This window comes from Vigna unguiculata, chromosome 3 (genome assembly GCF_037176805.1).
Source record: "Vigna unguiculata cultivar grain cowpea cultivar isolate G323 ecotype 2 chromosome 3, ASM3717680v1, whole genome shotgun sequence".
NCBI lineage: Eukaryota > Viridiplantae > Streptophyta > Magnoliopsida > Fabales > Fabaceae > Vigna > Vigna unguiculata.
Window position 1 is genome coordinate 3,259,082 of NC_140794.1, and position 21,981 is coordinate 3,281,062.

General features: G+C 29.2%; 2 protein-coding genes and 2 non-coding genes across 4 annotated transcripts; 3 read left to right on the top strand and 1 right to left on the bottom strand.

Annotated features, from left to right (window-relative positions):
- Positions 1-982: 982 nt before the first annotated feature.
- Positions 983-1,491, bottom strand: LOC114175880 (protein SPIRAL1-like 5). Its single transcript, XM_028060721.2, has 2 exons — positions 1,282-1,491; positions 983-1,154 (listed from the first exon to the last, which is right to left on the bottom strand). Exons 1-2 carry the CDS (start codon positions 1,462-1,464, stop codon positions 1,080-1,082), a joined length of 258 nt encoding a protein of 85 aa, XP_027916522.1. The 5' UTR covers positions 1,465-1,491; the 3' UTR covers positions 983-1,079.
- Positions 1,492-6,464: 4,973 nt separating this feature from the next.
- On the top strand, positions 6,465-6,581 carry LOC114180027 (U5 spliceosomal RNA). Its single transcript, XR_003603604.2, has one exon. It is a non-coding gene; the product is annotated as a U5 spliceosomal RNA (small nuclear RNA).
- Positions 6,582-10,467: 3,886 nt separating this feature from the next.
- On the top strand, positions 10,468-10,585 carry LOC114180026 (U5 spliceosomal RNA). The gene has a single exon (XR_003603603.1). It is a non-coding gene; the product is annotated as a U5 spliceosomal RNA (small nuclear RNA).
- Positions 10,586-13,525: 2,940 nt separating this feature from the next.
- On the top strand, positions 13,526-16,992 carry LOC114179177 (uncharacterized). Its single transcript, XM_028065416.2, has 3 exons — positions 13,526-14,620; positions 15,930-16,472; positions 16,619-16,992. Exons 1-3 carry the CDS (start codon positions 13,712-13,714, stop codon positions 16,718-16,720), a joined length of 1,554 nt encoding a protein of 517 aa, XP_027921217.1. The 5' UTR covers positions 13,526-13,711; the 3' UTR covers positions 16,721-16,992.
- The last annotated feature ends 4,989 nt before the right edge of the window (positions 16,993-21,981 follow it).

Here is a 21,981-nt window from a genome sequence, read left to right on the forward strand (position 1 = left end):
TTTTCCTTAAGTTCAATTTGATACCCAAATTTTTGGTTGGTTCAATTTAATACCCAATTTTCTAAAGAAATTCAATTTGGTCATTTCCGTTAAGTTGGAGTTAACACCGTGTCTGTACAGGACACGTGTCCAACCATGAAATTTTTAATTTTTTTTTTAAAAAATATTTTTTTTTTCAAAAAAATTTAAAACTGCCACGTGTCAGTTTATCATCGTGCTACGTGGCAGTGGTAATAGTTGTTTTCAATTTAGTACCCAATTTAAATTTTTGGTTCAATTTAGTACCCAATGTTTTGAACTAAGTTTAATTATAACTTATATGTACATGTTAAAATAATTGTTTTGAATTATACATCAAATCATTACACTTAAATATTCAAATTATTTTATTTTTTACAAGTGTAAAAAATTTCATGTGTAAAAAATTAGAAAGGTTAAAATGTAAAAAATAAAATAATTTAAGTATTTAGGTAAAATGATTTGATGTATATATTAGAAAAAGTTATTGTAACATGTATATATAGGTTGTAATTAAGCTTATTTACTAATTTGGTCTCAAGAGAGAGAGCACGAGATTGGATCATTTTTAAAAATTTGGGTACTAAATTGAACTAAAAATTTAAACTGGGGTACTAAATTGAAAACAACTAGTCACGTGTCATGATTGTAAGTTGCCACGTGGCACGATGATAAACCGACATGTGACAGTTTTAAATTTTTTTGAAAAAAAAAAACTTTTTTGAAAAAAAAATAAACTTTTTTGAATAAAAAATTAAAAATTCCATGGCTTGACACATGTCCTATATGGACACGGTGTTAACTCCAACTTAACGGAGAAGACCAAATTGAATCTCTTTAGAAAATTGGATACTAAATTGAACAAACTAAAAAGTTTAGGTAACAAATTGAACTTAACGAAAAAATTGGGATATCAAATCAGTAATTATACCTAATAATAATAATAATAATAATAATAAAAATGTAACCGAGAAAGTGCTGCATTACTTTATTCTGGTAATATATATAATAGCACATAACTGGATTTCTTCACAGAGGCACCGCCATAAGAGATGACAACATCACTTGTCTCCGAACAAGTATCCAAGCGATGAGTGTCCACCGGGAACCGATTTCACTTTTGTGGACGGACGGTTCTGATCATTAATAGTAATTTGTTGATACATGTGGAGAAGCACAGATAAACACAAAAATAAAGATGATGAATCATATATAAAAACATCATCGTAATCAACCAGATAGTGATTAATAAGAGAAACTTACGGTTACGAGGTTTCCCAAGTGTTGGCCCTGAGAAGGTGGAGGGTTATCGTTGTCGATATCAATGCCATAAGGTGGCAATGAACACGTAACTGTCTTCGGAGGAGAAGACTTTGGCTTCTCCTCTGACCCAAACAAATAATTTAAGGAGCTTTGTCCACCACCACTTCTTTCACCTCTACTCATCTTTGCTTAATTTCCATTAATGGCACCCTATATATCATAAGCTTAAATTCCAAATTATTTTTTTCTTCTTTTAAGAAAATGTACAAATATAAACATATGTTGGCGGTGAGACATTAATGGTGTTAAATCGTGATGATGATAATGGTGGCACTAACCTAATAATCGTTAATAAAGAATAGAGAGAATGAAAATGGTGTTGCAGTGGAGTTTGTAACATTAGAGTTGGGTTGGCAGGGATCTTGTAGGGCACAAAAAACACTGGGAAAGGTTTTGTCACCGATCAATCACCTTATAGTCACCATGCCTACACCTCCTACTAATTCATTTTTTTATTTCAATCTCCGATCTTCATTTCTTTTTTGCAACTTTTAAAATTCTCAACAATGTGGACAATTTTATTGTTATAACATCACGATTTTTTGTAATTTTGCAAATATAGGTTTGGTCCTATTTAAAAAATAATTAGTTACAGAGACTTTTCGACCGATTAATTATATAGTGTTGAAAATTTCTTGACTAGAAATAAAGTGATTTTAAGATAATTTTATTGTATAAAAATAATGTAAATTTCATCTTATAAATTAATTTTGTGTGATAGAATTAGATTTAAAGTTTACCTTTTAACATAGTATAAAAGTCATGAACTAAAATTTATTCTAACAAGATTTGTTGTTTGTTAGACCCTAGATCTATTGTATCACATATTATTGGATCACTCATTAATATTCAATCTCAGACATATATATATCGTGAAAAATGTATCTTGGAGATCTCAACACATCAGTACAACTTGAACCCACAAAGAAAATTCTATAGACCGTGACTCACATGAACTTAGTTAATGAAAGAATAAATTTAATTTTTTAACGCAAGACTTACTCATGAGTCAAACATAACATGTAAAAAATAAATTGACTTCGACCTAGCTTTTGAGGAATAAATTGAGTTTCAGTTTTTTTAACTTGCGTCAAGCCCACGACACAACAATTTGTCCCAAACTTGTTTGATGGAATATAAGGTTTAAATGACTTTTTTTTTCGGTACTTCGTAAAACTTTTGGATATCTCTTGAAAACTAGTTATTTGTTTTGAAAAATTAAATTTGTGCCCCAAGGCTTTAGGATTGTGTAACTTTGACTCAATTATTTTATGTAATTACTAAAGGTAAAAGAAACATTTAAAGAACAATACTCACAATATAGAATTGAAATATAAAATTAAAACGAGTGTTTTTAAATGATTAAATTTCAGCATTTTAAAATCAGTCCTTAGAAATTATGGTAACAAATCTAAAACAATTTTAAGTTTGCCAGTCAACAATTAATATCTTTTTTAGTAAGTCTCGAAACAAAAGTGAAAATGTTCATCATAGCAACTTCACTTAATACAACATTTTGAAACCACATTTGAAAGTTCTATTTTTTTTTTAAAGCATCATTAATAGTCTTGGACAGATTTTGTAAAGGTTTTTGTTGCTTTGCAATGATGACTCTCCAATAATAGATGAGATGGCTTGCCTATACAAAAATAAAATACATTTTATATACGAATTATGGCGTGAAACTCTTCAATCAATGCCTCACTATAAAATGTATTACCAAAATTCCTTTTATTTATCTATTTTCACAAAAGAAAAAATAAATTGTTGTTATTTATGTTTCTTTAAATCTTCAGACAAAATTTTACTACTGTTTTACCAACAAACATTCATTGCTTCTTTGACCAGATTTCCCCAAATAATTCTACTCATCAAGTGCCCCAACATAATTTTCCATCATGATTGACATTACACATAAACATTAATAATTACATTTTATTTTTTTCGTTTAAATAGGAATTTCTTAAGGATTTCTTCCTATGAAAAAAAAAAAAAGAGTTTGATTGTACGTGCAGCTTTACGAGAGATCCAAAAAATGAATTGAACTATTTAGACACGAACATAGCAGCTGCTAAAAAGTACACTCAAGAATGTAATGATTTAAACATAGTCTTCTTTGTTTGACAGATATCTCTCACCGAACACTACATTCTTACTTAAAAGGACCATCAAATAATAACAAAAGACAGAAAAAAAAAATGCAATGGAATGCCAATAGATTAAAATTTTGAATTATGTATATTATAATTAACATAATGTGATACGGTGACGGATGAAAACTACGTTGGCTATCATGAATCACAAGATATCAAACACAAATTTGTTATGCAATATTTACCTTATCTCATGTTATGTTTTATGTTGTTAGCCCCCGTTAGATTTTTTTTATTTTAAATAATGGTTAATTTTAGTGATAAATATATGTTTAGATATCATTATAGAGATCAATAATTTAATTAGATATCAATTCTTTTGATAGTTAAAATTTTGGTAGTTAATATTAATAATAAATTAAAACTATTTTAGTTACCAATAATATTTAGTTTATAAAATATATATAAATTAACTGTTATAGTGACTAATTATTTTTAGTTACTAATTATACAAAAATTATCTTGTAGGAACTTTAATTATTTTGTAATAGCATAAACACAGATAATATTGCATATGTGTGTAAAATACTATTGCGGTGCATGTGTGTATACATTTTTTAAATATGCATAATAAGATATTATATTAGTAGTTGTATGCATTATTTTTTTCATTTCTATTTAATATGAACTTGAACTCATTTCAATTATGATAACTTCATTTAACATAATATTTTACATCTTTATATGAAAAGAGTTTCATTATTTTTTTAAAAAAGAACAATACATTTAACTAAGGCAATCTTGTTTTGAGTCTCACATTATTTAAGAATTAAAATAAAAAAACAATTTACACATCCTTTATTCATTTCGTTCTGTGAGTTGTCTTTTATTACCCAATAGTCACAAAGCTACATCTACCAATTGTAAAGGATTCAGTAACTATATATAATTGCTTTTAAATATTTTTTTTATCAGTAAAAAATATATTAATACCAAAGTGGTAGAGGATACAACAACAATATATAATTGATTTTTGATATTTTTTTATCAATAAAAAATATTATACTAGAACATTTGGGGTATTTTAACCCTTTTTATAAAATTATTTACAAAATTCATAAAATAAAAGATTTAATGAAAGACAAAAATTCAAAGCACTTCAAAAGTATGAGCAAAAGAGAGCGTATCCATTATGTTAAAATTTATTCTATTATAATGTTAGAGCATGTATCCTTCTCAATGTATATACTATATGCCTCTCCTCTTCTCTTTTGCATTTGCATCTCTTTAACATTTTGTTGGTGTAATTTCATATTGATTACCCCATTGCAACATGAATTTGATTTTTTCATTTTAGTCTCAATAAATATTAATCTACTTTTCTTCTATACTGTTCATATTGTGAATTAATGTTAATTAAAAAAAAATGAATTTGTCACCGTCCTTGCAAACTAAAATAATACTTGTCTGCTATCCATTGAGTTTATCATGTTGGCTAAATTTGTTTTTTTTTAGCACAATTATGTTAAAAGACATAAACCATCATTTTATTAATGGACATGGTAAAACTATTTTATACTTTATGACAATTAAACCTTTTGATAAGAAAATAACAAAAAAAAATTTAAATATCACGTTAGACATTTGATCACGATAAGCAATAGTTTATTTGTAATATAAAAGTGAAATAAATTAGTTTTTGATACGATATTATATAATATATAATTATACAAAAAATAAAATGGGGTAATGCTATTTCTTTATCAAGCAAAGTAAATAAAGTAGTAGGTGGTCGTTTCAAAAGTAAGTAAAAAAGAGAGTAAATTCTTAAATTAATAATTTATGTTGTTTTAATTATAAATCACAATGTAAGTTGATGTATCCCTTTTGTTCCATTTTGCATTTCATTCGTCTTGCACGAGACTTAAATTGGCTCATCCTGAATAATGATTGGACAGTAGGTATGCAGGTTTGTGCCATAAATATAATCTTAACTTTTTTTTTTTTACAAATATTGTAGGATAATGTTATTTTAATGTTTAACATTTTTTTTTTCATCTTCCGAGTCTACTATCGATAATAAATTGAAATAAACTAAACAAATATAAACTTAAGATCCAAGTCTACTATCGATAATAAATTGAAATAAACTAAATAAATATAAACTTAAGATCCAGATTAAATAAATAAATATGTCAAAATCAAGTTTTTCATGAACAGATCCGATAAAAGTAAATTTATGTATAAGTTAAAAAAAAATGTACAGCAATTAATCAATGATAAATGCAAGCAGGTCCATTGAACCATGTCCATTGCCATTCCTTATTTCAATTACATATTTTAATCTCTTGAAATGAAATGAAAGTTTCTTCATTTTTTGTTGTAGCTCATATCTTGTCAGGTTAGCTAAATTCATATCAGTTCAGAACTGCAGTTAGTTAGTAATGCATGGTCATTTTTACTTACATTATAATCCCATCTCTTATAGTATATAAATATATATAATATTCAATCAATTACAATGGTACTTTTATAATAATGAATACTACTTAAACACTGAAAATTACTCCTAATTTTTGAAGCAAACAACCCAAGAATGATAAAACTTATCTCAGTTCACTAAACACTAAGCTGAAGGACTAATGTTGTGTTAGAGTTGTTTAATCTGAATAACATCCAATTATTACCATCAAATCCACAATGTTGTATCTACATTCATATATTCTTTGTTACTTCTATTCAATTTTGTACTAAATTTGGTTATTTTCTTGAAGACACTGTTACGCTAAGCAATTATCTCTCGTTACCATGGTAGAGTTCAGGATATAGTATACAATAGAAGAAATAAATAAGATAAAGTTTGAAAATACTTTGGTGAGATGTTATTAGGTTAATGATAGTTGCTTGCTTAGTTCAAGTGTATGCGGAGGTCACCAAGTATCTGATCGAAGCCCACATCGGTCAGTTTTCTAAATGCTAATAAATTACTCATGCTATAAAAATCAATGTTTGACCCATATTTAACCATGGAGCCGTGTGCTAGAAACAGAGCGAACTATTCTTTCGCCTTTTACTAAAGAATACCGTGTTTCTGGCACTTTGTGCGGCATACTTCAATTTTTGAAAGAGTCTTATTATCTAGGACTCTGCAAATGTAGTCTAAATTTTTTTTATTTTTTGTTTTTATGCTTTATTCTATGTTAGTAAAGAAGTTACTGGTGAAGTCATTAACTATTTTTTTACAGTAATGGTTGTTCTGTAGATATAATATCATTCTAGTAGAAATATAATTTTTATTTTATTTAAAGTTGAATATGATTTGATGATAACATCCGAAATCTTCTAAAATTTATCTGCTTTTATAAACTGAACTGCTGTTTTATTCAATATTCTTTATTTACATTGAACAGCCAAACCCTCTGTCAAGGGATTCTTATCATTTTTATCCTATATTAAAATACATTAAAGATAAAGGGCAGTTTTATGAAATGAAAGGTTGTATTACAAATATTATACACATTAGTTAAAAGGAGAAAAAATGAAAAACTAAATGATTTTAGATATACAAACAGCAAACAGAGAAATCCTTGTGCATCGTTGATCCCTGCTTCAAGCCAAGTAGCTATTTTTTAATGCAGATCTCCAGTGATGAGACTGAACAAATTACGGAGGCAATGAAATGAAAAACACTAACCACTATCTTGGATTTAATCTGTCCCCTTTTCAGAGATGATTTTGTGTTTCTGAACCTGTTCCTGTTGGGAACTTCTGCAGCTGGAACATGCTGGGAAGGGTTCTTCATCATGTTAAAGGAACTGAAGTAAATGAATAGTTTGATGCAAGAGATATTTTTATCAGCTTGTTGTGTTTCAAGAATGAGGATGCGGATGCGGAAGAGTGTAAGGTTCGAGAGTTTATATAGATCTCAAATTATCTTATTAGAAAATAAAGCTCTACTACAGAATTTATATGTTATAATAAACTTATCCATCAACTTGACATGTGAGTTTAGTTTGTGTTATAATAAAAAAGTAACAAATAATTACTTGTCAACTAAATTAGTCAGCCCTTAGATCCTACATTGGTTATTGCTTTTAACAGATAACTATTATTTAGAGACAAATTGATTGACTAATCAAGAGAATGAATTTCAATATCTTTTGCATTTGAACAGCAAATTTTACTTTAAGAGTGTTCATTAATAAAAATACATGATAACATTTAACCAGACATAACATTTAACAGTCAAAGGTTTTGGTTTAAAAATTTCCAATTCAAATTCAATTAATAAATTTTTTGTAGATTTGTTTACTTGATGCAATAGTTTTGTTTTTAATTAAGATGTGCAAGTGGCGTTGAGGCTGCCTTATAAACCTTGGTGCTGGTTTCTGGTATGAGATTTGGTCACTACTTTTTTTCTTTATTCCTTTAATTTTGTTTGCATTTCTTAATAGCAGCTGCAGCTGGCTGGGACTAAAGCATCATCAACTTGTGTATATATTCAGATATGTAAGTACTTTATATCATAAACACGTGATAAAGATAATTTTGTTGGCAGAGAGAATCAATTTATCTGCTAATTTTTCTTTCACTAGAAGTATACACTGAATGAGTGTGTGGGTATTACAATCCCTGCAGTAAACTATGAAATTTCAGTTCCTGAGTGGTGCAGATGAGCATGGTTCAGATATACAAATGTTTTTTTTTTTCTTTTCTTTTCCAAATCTATGTACTATTTATTAAGCTCATTCAGCTTCCTCCATATCTCATTTTGAAACCTGCAACTAGTCCGCAGTCACATGTTTTCTACTCCACTGTCCAAACACGTTCATTTATATCGACATGATTGCTGTCATTTTAAATCAAACAGTTTCAAGAATTGTACAAGTTGATATGGAATTGGTCTACGGTTTAATTTGACTAACTAATAAGCCACATCGAGATACATAAGTTGGTTTACTTTGATGCCTTCCAAACAAAGGCAAGTGGATAAACTCAGTTTCGTTATACAACATATTCAAACTCTTTCGGGTACTATCTGATACCAAACACTCAGAAAATTATTACTTTGTAACTAGCCAGTGGTAATAGCACATTGTTTATGTATCTGAATCTGATTTGTCAAATAAAAAAACTTTGTTTAGAGTTGGGTTAAGTAGGACAACAGAACCCAGTGCATTATAGGTATATAGGGTGAGTTGGTTTCTGGTTTAAGGGTTTCCAGGGGTTCAGATTGAGACCGAGGTAGTTAACATTACAACTTGGTGTCTATCATCTACAATCTCTTATCATTGTGAAAAAGACTCATTCTTAAGGTGGAGATGAATGATATCTTTCACGCTTTCTCATTTCTTACATTTTATACCTTTTGTTTTAATCAAGCTTTCGAGATATTTTTTTTATCACCTTAACAGTTGCTTAACTTAATTCTAACCAAGTTAAACTAAATTATATGTACAGAAGTGGAACAATCAGATTACGTTTAATACTCAGGCCACGGTGATCAACTGAAATATGATATGCTATTATTACTAGTAGTTGTCACAATTCCCCACCAGTGTAAGAAATTGCACCCTTATTTATAAAATCAGGTATGCATCATTTGGCTTTTTTGTATTTTGGGGTCTGTTAGAAGTTGAATTTGTATAAATGGGTTCGTTAATTTTTTTTTTGCGAAAATGGGTCAAGTCGTCAGGGAAGAGGACGACATCGGAGGTGAAGTCGTCCTCCCCCTGACCGGTTTCTTTATTTTTTTTTTCAAAAGTGATGTCGTACTATACTATAACGATTTTGCTTTTAAAAAAAGTGAAGTCGTCGTTATGCATAACGACTTCACCTTTCCAAAATTTTTTTGTTTGTTTTTTTTGTTTTTGTTTTATTATTTTTTTTTCATAATATATGAATTTTCATTATTTTTTAATTTAAGTTTATTGGAAAAATAAACAGTAAAAAATTTAATAAAATAAAAATTAAATTTAAATTAATATATTTTAAAAAAACAAATAACTTATAAATTTAAAAAACATTGATAACTTATAAATTAAAAAAAAATAACGAACACTAAAAATTAAAAAAATATAATCAAAAATGAAACAAAAAATAATCAAAACAGTTAAATTAAAAAAAAGGAAAAAAATAATTGAAATATTTAAAAAAAAATAATGAAAAGTGAAAAACTAAAAAAAAATTAAAACTGAAAAGTTAAAAAAAAAAGAAATGAAAAGTGAAGTCGTCATGCTACAGTACGACTTCATTTTTCAATTTAGTAGAAGTCGTTATAAGAAATAACGACACTATTTTTTTTTTAAAAAAATGCAAAACCGGCTTGGGGGAGGACGGTTTCACCTTGAAAGTCGTCCTCCCCAATAACGATTTAACCCAATTTTACAAAAAAAAATTCAACGAACCCTATTTTACAATATTTTGGTCAAAAAGACCCTCAAATACAAAAAAGCCGCATCATTTACAATACCATCTTTAAGGGTATACAAAAGCTGAAGAAGATTTGTTTTCATTCTGTTAAAGTCAATTACGGTCATATCTATGCACTGTTGCCAACATTTTATAGTGTAGTCCATATTTACTTATTTTAAAAAAAACAAGAGTGTCTTTCTTTTTTCTTTTGGTATTTGACATAACAAGAGATAAGCCGGATCTTTTTAGAGAAGATCATTGGAGAGGTATAACACCAATAAGCATGAGTCCAATCCACGTATAAAAAATTAACACGATTTTTAATCCAAAATTTTAAGACGATGAATTTATTATATGGTGTTCAAATTTTTATTTTTACTCGATGTAAGATTCAAATTTTCATTTGGATTCCTGAAAATAAAAAAAAATAGATGAAACAAGTATTTAAAATACGAGTATGACAAGTATTTACTCAATGAATCAGATGTAGCACCCATGATTCGGAATATTAAGAGTGCGAGTTTGGTTTCTTTCTAGAGCCCACATTGAGTGTTATTCTAAGAGCAGGTACTATCTGCACTATAAAAACAGAGAGGGTTGCTAGTACATATAAGTTATGGAGCCATGTGTTATAAACAATGCGAACTATTCTTTCGCCTTTTACTAAAGAATACCGTGTTTATGATACATTTGTGGCATACACCAATTTTTGGAAGGATCCCTTTTGTTAAAAGGATCCTGCTATTAGTGTAAATTTTGTTTAATTGATTAGTAGCAAATCTTCTACTACTTGCATGAAACATTTTGTTTTCATGTCCTTTTTAGGTTCTCTATTTATGAAAGGGTCTAATTTTTAAGAAAATTTTTTTATGTTGTTTTCTAAGTAGATTATGTAAGTTGAATTAAGGATTTGTGAAAATGTGATTGTTGAATAAGTCTGGCATCTCTAAATTAGAAATTTCATGCTTTTGAAAGCTGTGACTTGTGAAGTGTGTACTTTATAGTCTTCGTCTTTTTATTCTTCCTGACCGGGGAAGACAAGGCATATGGTGTACTTTATAGTCTTCGTCTTTTTATTCTTCCTGACCGGGGAAGACAAGGCATATGGGAAGGGGACTTGACTTAGGAGACTGAAACCTTAAACTCAACAATTCCAGAAAAGAATGGGTAAATATGACCAAACAAGTGGGTGAAGTGAAGATAATTTGGTTTTGCTTTCTTCATTTAATTATTTTTGTTTTTTTCTTGCAAAAATAACAATTGTAGTGGGTTTAATTGGCTGGTCTTAAACTACTTTGATTGTAGTGAAACTTGTCTTAAGCCAGTGGGGAAGTACCTGAAAAAAATAGTTAAAACATACATAGTATTTCAAAATTTAAAACCTTAAACTTGACAATTCCAGAAAATAATGACAAAACCTGCTTAATATGACCAAACAAGTGGGTTAAGTAATGATAATTTGTTTTTATTTTTTATTATGAAACAACAATTGTAGTGGGTCTCATTGTGTGACCATAAACATAATCTATTGTCAATATCCGCCCCATCTTTTAAGCCCCAACTTCCTAAATAAATCAAAATAAGATTGTAAAAAGAAAAAACAAGTTCTTGGACATCGCATCCTCGTAAAAATCAACAAATAAAATACTAAAGCACAAATATACTGCACTACTCCTAAGAATATTTTTATTAAATGTCTATTTTTACCGGAAACTCCTTTATATATTAATTTTCAAATCACTTTAATCTTCTAAACCGTTGGGAGTGTTATTGTAGAAGGCACTCCAATGCTTAAATGAGCATGTATCCGAATATAAAAGTATTAAAATATTGTAATGAATGTAATATAATTATCTTGTTTGGACTTCATATATACTATTTGTAATGAACTTTTAATTATGACCACTAATTACTACTAGATTGTGTCTTAATATGATTACCTGATTGATTTTTGTTAAGTTTCGTTTCAGATTGGTTAACTGTATTAATACCTACAGGTCGATCGTCTACCATATTAATTACTAGTGTGATCGACCATGCTTTATGTTGTTTATCTTCTCATTACAATATTAGAGGTTGTGAATAAATAATTATGCAATTCAAAATTTTTCATAATTTTCATAAAGGAAATTATTATGATGATAAATTAGTTTTATTCATAGAAAACAATAACAGTGTTCTAATAGTTTATCTCCAAATATTTATTTAGATTTTTTTTATAATAAATATAATTTATTTATATTTCATGACTTTTATCATAAAATTTGTGTGGTCTCTTCGATTTGTATTCTTTATTTTATTTTATTTTTAATAAATTTAGTGATGACAGATCATTAATGAATTTTGGAATGTCAACATGATGTCAAAATTTATAGTAATACTTAATATGTTTCTTTATTTTGAATTCTTTTATAAAGTGATAGAAAAAATTATACTTAATTTGTGGTATTAACTTTATAGTAAAGATTTGGATCCCATCTTTAAATGAATTTGTAATTTCAATCGTATGCTCGGGGAAATAAATTATATCATAGGAAATATTAGGATAATTTAATTACAAAAATTTAATTTTTATAAATGGAATATAAATATAATTTTAGAACTTATATATAATGCTTATACTATTGATGTTAAGGATTAATAATTATTTACTATTAATTAATTATAATTATTAATATTAATATCTCAAATAAGGCTCATTAATAAAATTTATGTAATTAGGGTAATCTCATTAAACATTTTAATGTTATTATTCATTTGATTAATTTATTCACAAACTACATATGAAAAAAAGAAAATATTGTGGATACTCTACTTTGGTAAGAGTCATCCTCTCTCTCCTTCCTCTTGAATAAAGTTAATCAGATATTACATAATTTCAAATGATAACAATAACCTCGGTCAAGTTAGAGTTTGAACAGGACAAACCATAAAAAAAAAAAAAAATCAACTATACAAAATGTCCAATTTATTTTTGTGTTTTTTTTTTTCTTTCATCACCAGTCAAGGTCCGGGCACTGTGAGCCAAAAAAGAAATTGTTTTTCAAATTAAAATGTTGATAATTGAATACAATTACAATTATGAAGTATCTTTAGGTATTGCTGCATATTTTAAAATTATAAATATTTCAAAGAATATTGTAAAAAGTTCCAATTTAATTCATTCCTATGAGTGAGAATTATCTTTTTTATTATGTTTACTCCTGTGTACATGAATTTAAGTGGTCACTTTTTTTTTTCTACGATTAAAAAAGGTAACTTGTTTTCATAGGACAAAGATTGAGTTTCCGAAAATAGTCAGTTCATCCATTATTATTTGTAACCTCATAAAAATAAATAAAAATATTATTTGAATAGTTAAAAAATAAATTGACTCATTAATTTTAAATTAATGCCTAAACTGATGTGGTGAAGGGAGAGCGCGTGGTTCTGTCTGAGAGAAATTCACACTAATAAAGAAAAAAACGCGTTTCAATATTTGTCTAAATTCCAGCACACGAGTTTAACAAAATAAATAAAATGAGAAGACCATTGTTTATTGTGTGTTCCCTCCCACACGCAATAATGTGAGGATATGATCCGCCCTTGGATTCACTGAATTGACCTGCATCTCCTGACATGTGGGCCCAACTATAAAAGATGAAAAAAATAAAAAATAAATAGTATTTATACTATGTATATGTGTATGGTATGTATGGTAATTGGAAGGGGTGAGAAAAGGTGGATTGGCAGTGGCAGCATGCTCCATAATTCTCTTCCTCTTCCTCTTTAAGATCTAACTCTGGGCTTTTTGGTTATTTGGTTGTGGGCTTTGAAGGCCCTCTATTGTTCTTCCCTGCATCTGCATTTGTGAAGCATCTGCTATGGGTGAGAAAGAGTCGGAGAAAGTAATTTGGGAACCGATGAGAACCCCTTCTGCCACTCTCATTGCACCAACAGCACACCACCGAAACATACCAAAGCTTTTAGTCATTCTCGTCGTCTTTGTCTCCGTCACCTACGTCGTCTACACGCTCAAGCTCATCTCAACCTCACACGCATGCCACCACTTTTTATTCCCCACCGCCACCTTCTCCAAAACCGTTCCCACCGTCAATGCCACCTCTACCGTCACCGTCCCAGCCGTACCCTCCCTTCTCCGACGGGAGTCCCGCGAAACCATCTCCGACGACCGGACGGACCTCCGCCACGTGGTGTTCGGAATCGCCGCGTCGGCGAAGCTCTGGGAGCAGAGGAAGAACTACATCAAGCTCTGGTACCGTCCGCGGGAGATGCGCGGCGTGGTGTGGCTCGACGAGAAGGTGAAATTGGGGAAGGATAGCGATGCGCTGCCGCCGGTTAGAATCTCCGGCGACACCGAGAGGTTCCATTACACCAACAAGCAGGGGCACCGGTCCGCCATCAGGATCTCGCGGATCGTGGCGGAGACGCTGCGGCTGGGGTTAAAGGATGTGCGGTGGTTCGTGATGGGCGACGACGACACCGTTTTCGTGACCGAAAACCTAATTCGCGTTCTGAGGAAATACGATCACAATCAGTTCTACTACATTGGGAGTTTGTCGGAGAGTCACTTGCAGAACATTTACTTCTCTTACAACATGGCTTACGGTGGAGGAGGTTTTGCAATTAGTTACCCTCTCGCTAAGGCTCTGTACAAAATGCAGGACCGCTGCATTCAGCGTTACCCGGGTCTCTATGGTTCCGACGATAGAATGCAAGCGTGTATGGCCGAACTCGGTGTTCCACTCACAAAGGAAACCGGTTTTCACCAGGTTCTTAACTCGCTCACTCACTCACTATTTTTTCAAACTCACTCATTGTTTCTGTTAGTGGTAATTATTATTTGCAATCAATGTTTTATTTATTTATCATTTATTATTTATTTTGTTACTGTCGCTGTCTTATCAATTTTTGTCGGCATTGTTTGTGTTTGTTGGGAGTGGGGGCTGGTTTCTCATTCCTGCTTTTTGTGCTTAATTTCCCTAAATCTTAATTTGCTTTGTGATTATGCAATCTATTGCTAATATTAATTATGGATTAAATGAAAACTTTGGGCGTCACCAGAATTGGTGACTGAGGAAGGTTATAGTTTACTTGCGGGTATTCTGGACCCGAGGAGTAGGGATTGAAGTGCTGTCTTTGCGTGTCGGTGTGGAATCGCATTAATTTTTTTTTCTTTTTATGTTTGTGCTTTCTTGCCGGAATTTGACTCCTGTTCATTTTCTGTTTATTGGATTTTAAATATCTGCGTTGCTTCCGATTGATTTACGCTTCCCAATAACTTCTTTGATTGGCTAATAAGTTTTTGTCTAATATTATACTCACATATTTATAAAAATATACTGGAAAACCTGAATTTGGTGCACTTCATAATTACGACTGTGAACATTTCGGGTGAAGGAATTAAGAAAATTAACAGAACAAGACTAAAAGGGTTTGTAAATCTGACAGGACTAAAATATATTTGTAGAAATTAATTTTTCAGCGTTTGCAAGTACATGACAATAAAAAGCGTGACTAGATTGGATTATCTGGCGCAGAGGGTGGGTGGTGGAAAACATGGTGCTTCTGCCATTTCTTTTGATTTCGAAATTTTGACTTTAAGCTGCAGATTTACGATTTGGAGAGCTCTATTCTATATGCGGTGGAAATTTAGGCACTATAGATCTTGACTAAGCAAACCAAGTTTTGAGTTGTCAAACTTTGGAGACAATTAAGAGCTTTTAGTTGTTGCCAAAGTGGCCGAGACAATTAGGCCAAGAGTAATAAGCTTTTTCTCCTAATCCTGCTCTTTAAAGAGTAGAGACAGTTGCTTTAAATTGTCATTGATTTTTCGGTAGTTTTTCTTCCTGGGTTATTTTAATGGGTTTTGTTAATGTGTTTAATTGCTCCAAAAAGAGAACATTAAATATGATTTACTTAAAATTCTCAATCAAATGTAGCATTTCATGATTTTTATTTGGTTGAACAAAATGGCGAAGTCAAGATGACAGCTGGTATGATTATGGACAAGGAATGGTGGGTATTGTAAATACCGTTGTGATAACATCCATACTGATTGCCGCTGATTTATTGAAACAGTACGATGTGTATGGAAACCTGTTTGGGCTTCTGGCATCTCATCCGGTGACTCCATTGGTGTCACTGCACCACCTTGATGTGGTTGAGCCAATCTTCCCCAACGTGACCCGATTGCAAGCCCTTCAACGGTTGACTATACCAATGAAGCTTGACTCGGCAGGGCTGATGCAGCAATCCATCTGCTACGACAAATTAAAAAGCTGGACTGTTTCCGTTTCGTGGGGTTTTGCTGTTCAGATATTTCGTGGTGTATTTTCACCACGAGAGATAGAAATGCCTTCCAGAACATTCTTGAATTGGTATCGAAGAGCAGATTACACTGCATATGCATTCAACACCCGTCCAGTTAGCCGAAATCCATGCCAGAAGCCTTTTGTATTTTACTTTTCCAACGCAAAATACAGTTCTGCAATGGAACAAATAGTGAGCGAATATGAAAGGCACCGTGTTCCTCACCCGGAATGCAGGTGGAAGATGGATGATCCTGCTGCTCTTGACAAAGTGGAGGTATACAAGAAGCCAGATCCCAATCTGTGGAATAGAGTAAGTTAGATATTATACTACTACTACTACTACCAACACATGAGGGTAGTTTTAAAGTTTTTTTTTTTTTTTTTTCCAACAAGATCAATTCATAATGTTACTACTCAGTAATTGATTTGGGTTTGTTTTGATTTATATTTTGGCAGGCTCCGAGGAGAAACTGTTGCAGAGTGAGGAGGACGAAGGAGAAAGGGAAGATGGTGATAGATGTGGGTATGTGCAGAGATGGTGAGGTAAGCGAGACATAACGATGATGTTAATGTTAGTTATAAATTACATTAGGGAGTTTCTTAAAAACCTTATTTCTTTATTTATTGGGTAGCTCACTCTCATTTGAGAATTTTTTGTAATTTTTCCCCGGATTCACTGAAAAGGGGTGAGATATTGGGGAAAGATCAATCACAATGTACAAAGAGATTTGTCCTTTAAACAAAAAAATGTAGAGGGGGTCTCACAAGGAGAGCTGTAATAAAACCTGTAATTTACTTCCTATTCAACAAAATCATTACATGCGTGCTTATTTCTCCTCTCCTGTTTACTTTTTCATAAAAAAAAAAATCGACTTTTCCAATTTTTTCTCTCGTATATCTCCATATACGAGTATCTGATTCTGCGCTATGAATACAGATTACTAAAATAAGATGCTAACAAATCTATTTGCCTTGCACACTACGTTGTGTTGTCTTCTGTAATACAGCTGTTGAGTCACATGATGAATCTAAATACTATATTATCAATGTCTAGGAATCTTTCAGAGGTAAAGGGTCGGTTTATACACTATAATTAGCCTTGATAGAATTATTTTTTATTATTGAATTAATTAGAATGCGTGCAATTTTATATAATTAATTACTTTCATTAGAACGTTTATTTTTGTATGAAAAAACAAATGAGAAGTAAGCTTTTAGAACAAAGGCTTGAGCTCCACAAGTGGCTCTCTACCAAAATTTATGAATACATAAATAACAAAAGAATCTTGAAGATTGAAGTACTAAAAGTTGTCTCCAGTGGAACCCACCTCTGACCCTGACCTTTCAGCTGTCTCTAATACAATCATTCACTCATTTTTCAAAATAAGTGTTTAGCAACTATTTCTGAGTTCTGCTTGATTTAAATGCTTTCTGTTAATGCTTTCTGTTATCTTAAACAAATGAAAGTATAATTTAAAGAATACTATTTTCAAATGCAAAGGCAAAATCACCTTTACTAAAAATTGGTTTAAAAAGGGAACTTTTCCCCTTTGACTCCATAGCCGTTTTTTTTATATCAATATCTAAACTCGGTTGTTATCTGATTTTGGTAGCTTTTTCCTTTAACAATGGAATCAGCCACAACCCACTTAAAAACCACACAAAATGATAGTTGTTTTTCAACCCAACCATATATTATTAGTGCTAACTCATGCTTTAATTTATTTATTTATTCAATCATTTTGTATCTAATATATGTCCATGGCACCAACCAAACCACCTCTTTCTCATTTCCTCACACTCGAAGGACCACAAAAAGAAACCTATTTCAAACAAATAAGTGTTGTACATCATTAAAAGCCCACTTCAAAACAAGAAGTAGCTTCATGAGACTTTGGTGTATACCCAGGCCCATTACATATAGGTTTGGGATGCCCTTCAAGAGGAATATTTACAATGTATTCTTTTTTCAACACACTTCCTACTATTTGTCAAAATTTACAAAAAATCATAAATTTTAGTTGACTCAACATCTCATTAACTCTTTAATTAACTTTTTCTGATTTTTAATTTTTAATAAATTTGACAAGAAAAAATGTGTCTTAAAAAAGTTAAGTTAGAAAATACATCGAGTCAAATAATTTCTAGGACGTACAGTTAATTACTCAACTACTTTTAAATGAAAATACATTAAATGGAATTATTTACAAAATGAAATTATTTATTTGAAAAAATTAAGTTAGGAAATACATCAAGTCAATTTGTTTGAAATCATTTATTTAATGAAATAAAATAAAATAAAATGCTTGTATAATATATCAGTTGATTATAAAAACGAGTAGTGTTTCTATCCATTTTAATAAGTAAATCCGATCTAACTTTTAAATAAGTAATTATATTAAAAAAATATTTAAAGTATAAAATAAATTAACTCTTTATTAACATGATTGAATCTGTCCTAATTAGATAGATCTAACTTTTAAATAAGTAATTACATTAAAAAAATATTTTAAGTATAGAATAAATTAACTCTTTATTAACATTATTGAATCTATCCCAATTTTAGTAAGAACCTAACATTGATCATGTATATGACCAATATACACGGTTATTTATAATTATATATAATTATATAGAATGAGATTTCCATTCACAATTATTATTTTTATTTAATCTTTTATAATATATATTTTTTTTAAATAACAGTTATTTTTACATACTTTTTATAAAGTTGTCTTAATAGTTATTTTAGTTTTTTACTCCATTTATCATCGGTTATTTTCTCTCTTTTCTTTACTCCATTACCATGGTCAACTATATTAATTAAGATGTCATTAATTAAATATTAATAATAATGATATATATTATTAATTGTTTTCATATTTAAAATATAATATGCTACATTAGTAATTATATACTTTAACATAAATTAAATTTTATTAATAAATGTATTGCTACGTTTAGTTTTATATTTAATAATTTCATTAATTGAGATAGTAATGATATACATTTAGTGCGTTACTTTGACATATGCTTATTATAACTATAGCAAGGTTAATATATATATATATATATATATATATATATATATATATATATATATATATATATATATATATATATATATATATATTATGTTTAAGTTTGAATTTGATTTTGAGATAGGTTTAGGAGGATGAATATAAGAGAAAATAGAGCTGAAAATGAATTTGTTTGGATTAAAAAAAATATTAAAACATAAAGAGAAATAAGAGGATACCATATGAAAGTTTGTAGGTGGTGTGATGAGTTTGATAGTTTAAAAAATATTTTAGTTGATAAAAATAGAAGATTATCATTTAACCTTTTTTCATAAAAGTATGTTAAATTAAACTGTAATTAGTATAAATTACACTGTAATGAAATGTGAGTGATTATTTAAAAAAAATATTAATAAAATTAGATCAAATTAAAATTTATTTTATAGAAATTAAGTTGAAATAAGTTTTTGGTGATTAGTCTTAATAAAACAGTAATAATTCAATTGATAAAAATATTATAGATTGAGATGTTAGTAATTATTTAAAATAAAAGAATATAAATATTGATAAAAATATACTAAATTAAAATTTGATTTATAGAAATCAAGTCGAAATAGATTATTGGTAATTAGTTTTAATAAAACTGTGTAATAATTTCAATTAATAAAAATATTTTAAATCGAGATGTGTTTGTTTAAAATTAATATAAACTAAAATAGGAGTAATTTGTTAAAACAGTGTATTTATCGATGAAAATAATTAAAATGAGTTTGTGAACCGGTGAACGAACGCAATAGTGAAATTAAAAGGTGAAAGTAAAAAGGGCAAATAACATTTAAAAACAAGGACAATTATGTAATTTTATAGACCAAGTCTTTCACTGCATATACCTTCGGCGTAGCGAGGATCATTTTCACATTGGAAACAAACATTTTCAATCTGGTTAATCAAATAATAATGACACACAACTATTATATTATTGATTGATATGAAATTTTACTATAATTATAAATAATTTTAACAAATATATTCAATACTAAGACAGTACATATTAATCTAAAATATACTATGATTTAAATATAAGTAACGTAATATATTGACTAGAATACATTTATTTAAAAAATTATTAATAACATATAGATTACATTAATATTAAATAAGTTATTGTTACTATCAAATTTAAGTTACATAATAGAAGTATCCGTTATTGATTCCCCTTTTACGCATAAATCATTGCCAATGAGTATTGAAGAAACAAAATTCACAAAGGTTTGGTACCATTTAGCATCTATAAATTTATAACCAACTAGTTTAGTTAGGAAAAACAAAGAAGGATATACAATTTAATATAATAATAAATATCTTAGTACAAGTATAGTGTAGATTAAATGTTTATTTAGCACATCGTGACACAAACCATCAAGCATTTTCAAAACAAGAAAAAAAAAATACAAAGATGACGCACACATATTCATGCATGACTCCTAATTTTTAAGTTTAGAGTATTTTGGGTACCTTAATACGTAACCATAGTTGAGCCTTATCACGGTGCTTATTATATGTAATATAGCAGGTGGTTGGTCATATAAAGTTTCATAGCTGTGAATTGGATAGAATAGAAGCCAGTGTTTACAGATAAATGTTTAATTTCAATTGGTGTGCCTCTGAAATTTACTCTTCCTCTTTCACTCTTTTTTCTGCATCATATGTTTCATTCTGTCTATACCCACACTCGAAATCGCTAGAAAAGTAGCATATGTTTGCACAACCGCAATTAAGTGATTAAATGGAAGGCAAGGGAGGAAAAAATCATAGATTTGATTTCCTTATAATAATTTAAAGAAATAAAATTTGTTTCATAAGTTTAAAGTAAAACATTGTTAGATGTGTATTTTAAGTCTAACTCAATCCCATACACCATAAAACTTCTAGTTGATGTGAGATTTCTGTTAGAAGGTGGAATAAAACGTCTAAAAAATCTTGCCCTGATACCATGTTAACTCAATTCCACAAAATCACCTTGTAAGGTAAGAATTACATCTCACTTATACATATTATGAAATTGTTTTATATTTAGTTGATGTGAGACTTCCAACATATAAAAAATATTCTGAGTTCAACTCTTTCATAAAAAAATAAATAGTGACAATTAATATTTGTCCATAAAAAAAATATTAATACTTTGCAAGTTAATATAATCATTGATAATCTATCAACGATAAAAAAGAGTTGAAATCGCAAGTAATATACTCTAGGAGAGTTCAAATCGTTGAAAATATAATATGTAATTTGTTATATATATATATATATATATATATATATATATATATAAAATTTTCGTTATAATTTTTAAATGGTTTTTAGGATTTATTTTTTCATCCATCTAAATACTAATACACTTTTTTTTTTCCTTGAAGTAACGATTAAGTGATGAAAATTGACATGTTTTGTAAATCACATGTATACATAACAAAAAATATTTTTGAAGAGTAAAAAATAACGCATATAATATAAATTTAACGAAAGAATACTATGGCAAATAAAAAAAAACCTTGCATGCTTCTTAGCTAAAATCTTGACCAGACTTTTCTTATTTTGCAAAAAGAAAATTCTTCTGCCAACAAAGATTTCAGTCGATAATGAATTTATTGATAAAATTTATCAATAACTTAGAATTGCTATTACTCATAAATATTTTCATCTATAAATCAATCGATAACATGAGTGGTATATTGTTTGCTAAGTTTGATAAGATTTTTTGTATATTAAGAGAGTATAAGTGAGAAGAAAAAGAGAAGA